General features: G+C 26.7%; 1 protein-coding gene across 1 annotated transcript; it reads right to left on the reverse strand.

The window, feature by feature from the left end:
- Positions 1 to 3,558: 3,558 nt before the first annotated feature.
- LOC8279607 (aluminum-activated malate transporter 2) lies at positions 3,559 to 6,580 on the reverse strand. Its single transcript, XM_002527717.2, has 6 exons — positions 5,374 to 6,580; positions 5,127 to 5,267; positions 4,766 to 5,038; positions 4,304 to 4,419; positions 4,068 to 4,211; positions 3,559 to 3,957 (listed from the first exon to the last, which is right to left on the reverse strand). Exons 1-6 carry the CDS (start codon positions 5,660 to 5,662, stop codon positions 3,559 to 3,561), a joined length of 1,362 nt encoding a protein of 453 aa, XP_002527763.1. The 5' UTR covers positions 5,663 to 6,580.
- Between the last annotated feature and the right edge of the window lie 3,815 nt (positions 6,581 to 10,395).

Raw genomic sequence — 10,395 nt, forward strand, 5'->3', positions numbered from 1 at the left:
ATGGACTAAACTTTAATGGACTTTCACATGTTGTGGTGCTTGATATTTAGAAATATTATGATGCATTTACAGGCAATAAACCGTTAAAAAATGAAATTAAAACCAGATATACACAAATAAGAAAGTTGACTTCCGGATCCATCTCTAGATTTGTGACATAAACTTTCTTATGGGATCGAGAAGCATCACTCATTAGTAAAAGTGTCACGATTATCCGGGTGTCGACTTCCATCTCTACGCTAGTCTCTATGACTAGTTAGCGTGATTCTGAATAGGTTAAAAAGCCTTGCAGTACCGTAGTCGCTAAAGACACTTGGGTGCACGCTTAAAACTTGCCGCCCATAGTGGCAACTCCACTAGGGATAATAGAATCTAATTATTTAATGATTAGATTTAGGTTAGGCATGATTTTTTCCATACACATGTTTTAGGAAATTGACATCTTCACTCACTCTAAGTTTTCTTTATTCATAAATTTAATTTTTCTATGTCTTTAAAATAAGTTTAATTATGTGTTTTGTACATATTCTAACTGTTTCTACGTGTTTCCCTGCATGCATTTCGAGTACTTTGGAGTAAGAAAGCTAAAAGATTGCAAATTTGGTCTAAGAAAACCCTAGAGCCGATCAGCTCTGTGACGTAGCCGATCGGTTGTTTGTCTGCCAGTCTCTTGATTTTAATGATATCAAGGATTTTCATCGTTTTCTGCCAATTTTAGCCTATTTTTAATTATTTTTGAGTTATTCCAGTTGTAAGAGGTTTGTAATAGCTTAGCGATTTTCCTGCTTTCTTTTATTTTGCTTTACTTTTATAACTTTTGATGAAAAGTACCTCATTGATTGATAAAACTGATCACCTAGACTTAGGGCTTTCAATTTGGACTTTGGCATAAAACTTGTAGCCCATAGGATTAATAAGATGGTAATTGAGCCTAAAATTAAAATTAGTTATATTTAGATGTGCTTTGCCATGTTTAAAGTTAATTAATCAACCCACTTATAATAAGATAACTGAATTGGGTCTTATCATAAAAAGTACTCCATTAGATTTAAAGGTTGTAATTCAAGAGCATAATTGGTATTTGGCTAGACTAAGTAGGCTTTGTGTATAATTAATTAGTAAGTTAGGTTAATAACTTGGAGTATGGGTTGGGCTTAATAAAATAGACTAGACTTAGATATACTTTCACATGTTGTAGTGTTTAATGTGCAGAAATATTATAATCCATCTCAAAATTTGTGACGTAAGTTTCCTTATGGAATTGAGAAATATCACTTATTAGTAAAAGTGTTCCAGTTATCCGGGTGACGACTCACATCTCCGCGCTAGTCTTTGTGAGTGTTCTCGATTAGATTGAAAGGCCTTGCAGTGCCGTAGTCGCTAAAAACACTTGAGTGCGTGCCCGAAACTACCACCCATAGTTTACCTCCTGTAATTTTATTTTTTAAATAATATATCCTTATACTTTTATTTTTAGCAACAATAATTTCTTGAAATTTATTATTTATAATTTGATTAACAATAAATTATAAAAAAAATATTATAATCTAATTTAACTTATTGTTTTGATTAATAACCTTTGTGGAACAAAATAACCACGAGCAGCCTATTAATTATGAAAAAGAAATCGCAGAAGTACCTCCCATTTTATGCATGACGTTGTAAGGGATGACTTTGAATGCCATATAAACTTGTTTTAATCGTGTACTGTCTGTCATATTTATTTCAAATATATATAGTTTTTGATTACCGATTTTTCCATTCAACATCATAAGGAATTGAGTTGGCACCCCATACAAATAGCAAATTGAAATTAAAAACTGTCTTTCCTAAAAATTTTAAATATATATATATATATATATATATATATATATATATATATAATCTTGAAATGTAAAATATTTTTGACATAATTTTTTTTATTTTATGTATATTTATTTCTGATGGAAATCAAGTTTATATTTGATTTTATAATTTTTATTAATTTATTAATTAATAAGTTATATCTATAATTAAATAATTATTATAATTTTTAAAAATATTATTTTAATTATACTTTTAATATTATAGTAACAACAACTTAGTTTCCTAATTACCAATAATCTTAATTGTATAAAATAATAATTTAAATATTATATTAACTAAGAAGTTAGCTTTTTAATAATACAATAATTTCTAATTCTAAAAAATAGTAATATCAACTATATTCAGTTGCGAATTGAATATTAAAAAGTATATGGGATATAAAGTGAAGAACGATGATATTAGTAAAAAAGTCTTTTTAGGAAGTCTTTTGGTGAGCAATTTAAAATATAAAAAGTATTAGTAAAAAAATTTAAAAAATTACAAAAACAGATCTTGTGGTTAGACTTTTTGTAGTTAGAGAAATGTATTTTTTTTAGAGATAAAAGAGTACACCGCGATTAGTTTTATTATATCTTTTACTAACTTATAAATTAATATTTTAGATTTTATAATTTAATATTGGTATAATATTTATTTTTAATAATAAAATTATTTTATAAGTAATATACCATCAAATCAACGGTTAGGATACATCTAAAAATATTATAATTTTATTTCTAATAAAATATATATATATATATGTATATATATATATATATATATATATATTATTTAATATGAATTCGATGTAATTAGTTGTATTTTAATTTATTTAATAAATAATTTTATTATTAAAAATAAGTATTATGCTAGTATTAAATTACAAAAATCTAAAGATATTAATTTATAAGGTAGTAAAAGAATGAGAAACTTCAAATTATAAAGTACGTCATTCCATAGAAAAACTACAATTCTTAAAACCACATGTCACATTTTTATACCTTTTAAAAAGATATTAATTAAAAGTAATTTGAAAGGGTGGCCCACTCTTGCCCTCCTTGCATCCGCTATTATATTTATAATATTAATTTATGTAATTTTAAAATATTAATCAATAAATAATTTTAAAATAATTTTTATTTTATAATATTAATAAAATTTTAATTTTTTAAAAGGATATAAAATATTAAAAAATTTATTAAATTTTTTCAATAAATTTAATTTTAAGTAAACGATTAGTTAATACAGATATTGTTACTAAACTTTTCTTTTGAATTTCTTACACATGAATACAAATTGTGTGATGCTATGACCCAGAGCATTAAAAGTTGTAGGAGTAAAAAGAAAGGAAACTGAAAATTGAATTAGAAGTCCTATACTATTAGAATTGATAGTACAAACGGAAAAATAAACAATACAAGTTGTATATGTTATGTAAGAGAAAAATATGAAAGCTACCACAAATTAAATAATAAATTCCTAATTAGAGTATTAAGAGTTTTAATATTATTATAAATTTGTCATTTTTAGTTAATGTGCTTATGTTTATCATAAAATTCATTAACGTTTTATCAATAAAAAGAAAGTAATAATAAACTGAACATACTTACTTTATTACTTTCAGTAACATGTAATTAGGCTTTTGGGATTCATTTCTACTCCCATTTTACAGCATTCCGTAGAATTTTGAAGCAATTCATATATAGTTCTGGATCATTCACCACCCATGGTAATTTCATGGTTCTGTACATTGACATCGTGTACTCTTTGGATGAAACTTGACGTTGTTATTTCAGTCTTGAAACCTGCCATAGATGCTAATTCATGGACAGCATCAACAATTCTTTCAGTGCTTTGAACAGTCCCCATTAAAAGGGTAGCAACTGCAGTGACTGATGTTATCTCTAGTAGGTCTGCTTCTTCCCATAAACCTATTTTTATAAGTGATTTGAGATTTTCAGCAGCAGTTTTTGAGTTTGCTACATGGAGACGAGCAGATTCATTTCGGGCCATCGTTTTCAATGATAATGATGATTCCCTGAGAGCTCTTCCGCACTCTAAGCTGATTTCTGTGCATTGTTCTTGAATTTTTCTTCGAATTTCCATGGGAGTCTGGAGGACAAGCAAGAACTAGTGAGCATGGCAATAAATATGCCTCGCTAATTACACCATTAGTCACTCAAGTTTTAGTTAATGTAATATGTACGAACTAATATTGTGACCTGGATTTGAGGGTCGAGGTAGTTGTTAAGAGCATCAATTTTAATGGCACATTGGTGAATTAAGTTTCCAATCTTTAGGTATTGCTTCCAAGGATGGCGAAACCTAAAGCGGCCATGACCAGGTTCCCATCTTGCCAAATTAACCTGTAAAACGATATGAACATTTAAAATTCTTCTCATTTCAAGCAACTTCTTGAACTACTTAAAAGAGACACTTCTGTGAGCTTGTTCCTCACCATGTTTTCTTGACCACTTTGAGAAGTGAGAACACTTTTATATCCTTGAAGAAATGACCTATCTTCATTAGGTGCATCTTCATCTTCTGACACTCCAAAGTATTCACCTCCAAATCCTGCAATTTTAATCATTTCAATCACTTATGGATGATGTATAATGTTTATATACATAAAATATTCTCAAGTGATAAAGACCAATTGCTTTTTAGAGATAAAGGCTTCAGATTCAAGTTTTCTTATGTGATATAAATGATTATTGTTTTTACAATGAGTATATTGCCGTGAAAAGAAAAACTCTTAATGGACTCCTCTTCTTTGTTTCTTTTTATTGCTTTCTTCACTTAAATCTCTTGATATTTCAGTGATTCATTGTAGCAGCATGCGTCATCTCTCCTGTGATAGTGTCTATACAATATATGAGGTCTTTAAATATGTACAAAAGCACATGCATTGGATATGTACCTAGTAAAAAGTTTCCAAGCTTCTCCAAGTTAGCAGCAACTAGATTGTGAAGATCCTGTCCGATCCATACAGGGAATATGCAAATATTGACTAGAATAGTAACACAACTGCCAGCAACAATTGTTGTGAGTCTCTCAAGTGCCATTTTTGGTATGCTTTCTTCTCGATAACCTGATACTGCTATCAAGGAGAATGTCAATATGAATATCATCAATCCATAATCAAATCTTGCTTTCATTTTCGGGAAAAACCTTGCAAACGACACAATTGCAACTGCATCAAAACCATAACATATATGTAAATGATCAGTTGAACAAGTTGAAAGTGCATATACTTCAATAAATTTAAATGTTGTCAGTACCTATTGAAAAGACAATTACGTTGATTACTATGGCCTCTGACATGTCCCCGGAAAGTGTCGCTAGACGATGAGCTCCAAGGCCAAGAGCACCAGCTACCAGTGTTGCTAACATCCTACTTAGACCTCTTCCAAGAGTTGCTCCTGAAAAATAAAGATATATGTGCAAATAAATATTAAGAAAAAAAAAAGAACTAACAAGAAGAAAATATGTATAAATTTTTACAACTAAATACAATGCAAAACTTACCCACAGAAAATTCAAAGACGACCACAGCAGTTAAAACTGCCCAAGTTGTATTAACACCAAAACTATTATAAAGTGGTTCAATGTAGTATAGTAAAGAAACCAAAATAACAGCAAGTCCTGCCTTAAGTGAGTGAATGATTCTTCTTGGATCATCTTTTGCTATTTTCTTTGCATATTTTGCAATTTCTAAGACTTTAGCCCTTAAACTTGCAAGAAAGGCATGAAGCCAATGGAACCCACAAATGGAAGAGCCAACATTTTCTTGATTTGAAGTAATTGGCAAAGCCATTGCTTTAGTGAAGAGGTTAGATGTTCCTGGAGACAAGAATATGTCTCTTTGGAGGGGAAGAGATATTTGTTGAAGAGTGGCAAATATTACTCACCTTTTTATATTAGATCAATAATGGCACTATTCTTTTTTCTTTTCTTTTTTTGAGGATTACAATTCAGTTGGCTTAATAATTGCTTCCAATAACAAAAACGCTTTTAATGTCAAAATTGTTATTGCAAAAACTTATCTTGCTTTTCCTTAACAAGATTTGACGTGTATCACATTTTTGTTCAGAAATTGTAATAGCATTTCTTTTCTATAACTAGAAAACCAGAAAAAACTATTCATCATTTTGCTCGTGTGCTTTCTAGATTCTTTTTTTTCTTTTTTTTTGTGGATGTCTTGATCTATATTTTAGATATATTGCTCGCTGTTGTGTTCTGGTTGGTTTTTTGTATAGTGTGTTGGTTATTATTTTAGTTTCTCTACTCTTTTATACTGCTATTTAACAGCCCTATTTTGTTTTACCCCTTTTTGCGTACATTCCTCTAACTAGGTTATTTTCACATGATATTCTCATGGACTTTGGTCCAACTTCAGAGTATATTTAGGAGGCCTGATGATTTTGGGCAGTTGAGCGTACTAATATCATGTTTTTTCCTCATTAAAGATTATATTAATAAAATCAAACTTTGTATAAGAAAAATTGAAATGAGTAGGTATACCTCATCATCAGATTGTCATATTAGTATCAATTGGTCGAAAATTGGAGAGTTGCTCTAAATTGATATCCTTTTGTGTAGTTTGGGTACCAGTTATATTCAAATTAAAGTATTGATATCAATTTGAAATATAGTCCAAAGGATTGGCACCAACTGAAAAATTTATCCAAAATTTACATAAGTTCAGTTTCTCATAGAAGGGACAGTATCCTAAAAAATTCAGCCAAAGTCCATTAATGTGATGTGTGATTATGATTTAAAAGAATTGCCATTTTTACTTTTAGGTACTACAAGCTAACTTTAGAACTCTGTTAATGATTTGGATAAAGGATTAATCTGGTTTGAGAGAATAGAGTTAGAAATTAGGTTATCGTTTTCTAAAATATTCTCAACATAATTTTGAATATATTGAAGACTTGAGATTTTGGAGCCTTGGCGTTTGGAGACTTAAGGTATTTTTCTAGTTGTTAGGAAATATACGAGTAATTGGCTTTAAGGAAAACTTATCCAGACAGTTATACTAAGAGTGATTAAAGGGAGAAAAGTAAAAATCCTCAAAACTATATATATGTATTGTGATTATTTGATGTGCTAAAAGAAGGATAATGAGATCCTTTTATATTTCTTTTAAGAAATAGTTATTAAGTATGTTCTTTTGTAAAGATTTAGATTTTTATGAATTTTATAGCCTAAGACTTATAAATTTTACTAGTAACTGGTAGTCGGTGATTTATAACTGATAATTAATTAGTAATTATATTTAATGAATCATCTATAATTGTTATTCATATGTTTAATTATCAATATAGATATCAACTAATTATTTTTTATTTTTAAGATTTACATGCTAATAAAAAATTATATATATACATACAGTGGAATAACTAAAAGATATATATAATAATAGTTTTTTGCTTATACTAAAAAGAAAAAGGGTTGAAAGTTATAATAAAAAGAGGAGATATTTTTTTAGTTTAGGATCTTAAAGATATAAGAAGATATTTAGATTAATAAAGTTGTCCACAAAATTTTTGATTTAGAATTGATATGAATTATAATTGTTAAGAGTTCTAAAAGATATTAGCAATAAGATTACCAAATATATAAGATTAACTTTTTAAAACTGAACAGCTATCAGCTCTTTTTCAATATTATGTCAGACATATTAATATTTTGGAGTTTCAAAATTTATTACTTTTTATTATTTTAGATTTTAATTATCTATTTTTTAAAAATTTAAATCTTTAAATTTTGTATTTTTAGAATGTATGTTTTTAAATATTAAAATAGATCCTCTTAAATATGATTAGACATGATAATTAATATTTGGGTGATCTTAACCTTTAATTTGAAATCAACGACTTAAATTTTAATTAAAAATTAGATACTTATCTTTCGGATGATAAGCTTTTAACTATTTATTTTGAATTAAATGACTTAAATTTTGTTAAATTAGTTTATTATATTTAGCTAAATATTTAATATTTTAATTTCTTTTTATAAAGAATTCAAATTCTAAAAGAGACTTTTTAACTATTTTTTTTATTTAGTCTCTCAAAAATATTAATTTTTATTTTGAATTATTTAGAAACAACAAACTTTTATAAATGTGATTTGAATATTGTGCTTATATAAGCAAATCTTATAAATCTTTTTTGAAAATCATATGTAAATCTATATTTCTTATAAACAAAAATTAATTTAGAAATCTATTTCGTTGGATCTTTAGAAGTGTGGTTTAACTAAACTAGATACAATAAAATTTACTATAGTTTAATAAACATATAAATGAGATTATTTTTTTATCATCACAAAATTATTCTTGATTTAAATACATTCATCCTCTTCTATTTCTTTCTTTTTTCTTTTATCCATTTTCTTCTTTCTTTCTTTCTTTCTCCTTTTATCTCTTAAATTCTAAAATAATTTGTAAATTAATTCAAATATTTCACCAAATAAAGAGATGTATTTATAAATAAATTCTATTATAAAATTATATATAAATGATTTGAATTCTTTGTAATAAATTATATATAAATTACTATTCTTTTTATTTTATTTTAATTTTATCTTAATATATTTTAGTCTTTTTTATATATATTATGATATATTTTTTGAAACACACATCTTTATTGTTATCAAAATACGCTAGCTACTATAAAAAAATATATGTAATATTTTCTAATTCATTGAAACTAAACATAAAAATACAAAATAAAAAAAAATTTATCTCACTTGATTAGTTTGATAATAATACAAATTAATTGATATACTTTTAGTATTTTTTATGTATATTTTTAGTTTTTTTTAAAAAATTTAAAAATAAAAATGTATAATAGAATTTTTTGAAAAGAAAAAGCGTAAATATAAAAAAAGTTTTTAGGAAAAAAACCATAACAAGTGAAAGAAAAGGAAAAAAAGAAAAGAAGAAAAAGACCGTGACAGTGAAATTTCAGCTGGACAGCATGATGAGTGAACTAAAGACATGGGTCATTTGACCTGCAATATAAAGGCCTGCGCAGCCCATGTTTATGGTGTCGCATGGTGCGGACATTCTTCTTTAATTTAGTCCTCGTCTTGATGTCAGCGCAGATTACAGAAACATCAGAAAATGGCTCAGTTTCCTAATCCCAGAACATTGTTTTGATTTCGTCCTTTCTCCGTACGGAAATTGTTGGCAGGACCATTAGTATGAATGGCTTTATTACACTTTTAATAACTACTTGACTTTAAATAATAAAGTCAACTTCCTTATCTTTCAAACAACATAATTTCTTTTTTTTTTTTTAAAAAAAAAAAAACTTCTAATGTAAAAAGATCATATATTTATGTAAACACATTTTTTGATATATAGTAGCTAGCTATTGCAAATTGATTACTTTTTCTGTTTAGAGTTTCTTGATTGACTTTTTCTATATCTAGAGCCTCCAACCATGAATTATCTCTTTATTTCTACCTTAATCGCATGCCATTAGGCATATTATTATTAGTAATGTTGAGGGAAATTATCATCACATCAACAATATGAACTCTCTTATAGCATCGAAGACAATAAGTAGCACAAACAATCATATGTTTTCTAATTTGGAAAAAGAAAATTCTTTTATATTTTTAATTGGATTACACTAAGCTAAAGCCAAAAAGCAAACCAAATTGAAATTTGATTAAATTAAATTTTTTTTATTAGATCGAGCTGAATGGAATTTAATATTCATTTTTAATTCATGAATTTAAACAAATCTATAAATAAAGTTATTCATTAATTATTAAAAAATACATTAATTGCAAAATGAATAGTATATTTATTAGAAAGAATTAATGATTTATATTGTTTTTCAAGTACTATGGTGCTAGGATATATTCTAAAATAAAATGATTATTATATCTTTTGATGTAAATATATTATAGGAAACAAACTTAAGAAGGTATTTATAATGTATATTACAAAGAAGAATATATTAAAAAATGAATCTAGAATTGTTTGTATATATTCCAGTAGATTACATGTCATGATTTAGCTTAGCTGAGTCATATCTTCAGTTTTGTCTATTAAATGTGGTAATAAAGTCATATATTTTCAATGCCATTGTAACACGCAGCCACCAAATTTATTGATAAATGTACACGGTAATAGCGATGACAGGCGAGCGGCTATCTTAGATATTTAATTTGACCAAATTTTAATAAGATGAATTCAAGTAATTATAAATGAGTTTGAAATGAATTTAAAATTTAATTTTATTATCTGTATCACTTAGGTTGGATTCAAATTTATAAAATTATTATATTGTATTATTTTTATTATTTAACATATTATTCTAGATTTTATTAAATTTATATTTGAGTTATTATTAATAGGCTGAATATTAAATTTGATTAGGTTATATTTTATAGTTTTTTTTATATTAATTTTTATTAATATGGGGGATTCCCCGCTCAGTCGCCACTTAGTTTTTTCTATCCCGACCGAAGATATTCATAGTTAGGAAATCTCTATGAAAAAAATCGATTAGCTCCCGATGAGGGCCT

The sequence above is a fragment of the Ricinus communis genome, chromosome 8 (genome assembly GCF_019578655.1).
Source record: "Ricinus communis isolate WT05 ecotype wild-type chromosome 8, ASM1957865v1, whole genome shotgun sequence".
Lineage (NCBI taxonomy): Eukaryota > Viridiplantae > Streptophyta > Magnoliopsida > Malpighiales > Euphorbiaceae > Ricinus > Ricinus communis.

What these genes read in the sequence shown, in the direction of transcription:
- LOC8279607 (XM_002527717.2), bottom strand. Translation starts at nt 5,662, where the DNA reads ATGGCTTTGCCAATTACTTCAAATCAAGAAAATGTTGGCTCTTCCATT. An exon ending in CGTCTTTGAATTTTCTGTGG is followed by an intron (nt 5,268 to 5,373) that starts GTAAGTTTTGCA and finishes TTTATTTTTCAG; the next exon opens with GAGCAACTCTTGGAAGAGGT. An exon ending in AAAGTGGTCAAGAAAACATG is followed by an intron (nt 4,212 to 4,303) that starts GTGAGGAACAAG and finishes ATCGTTTTACAG; the next exon opens with GTTAATTTGGCAAGATGGGA.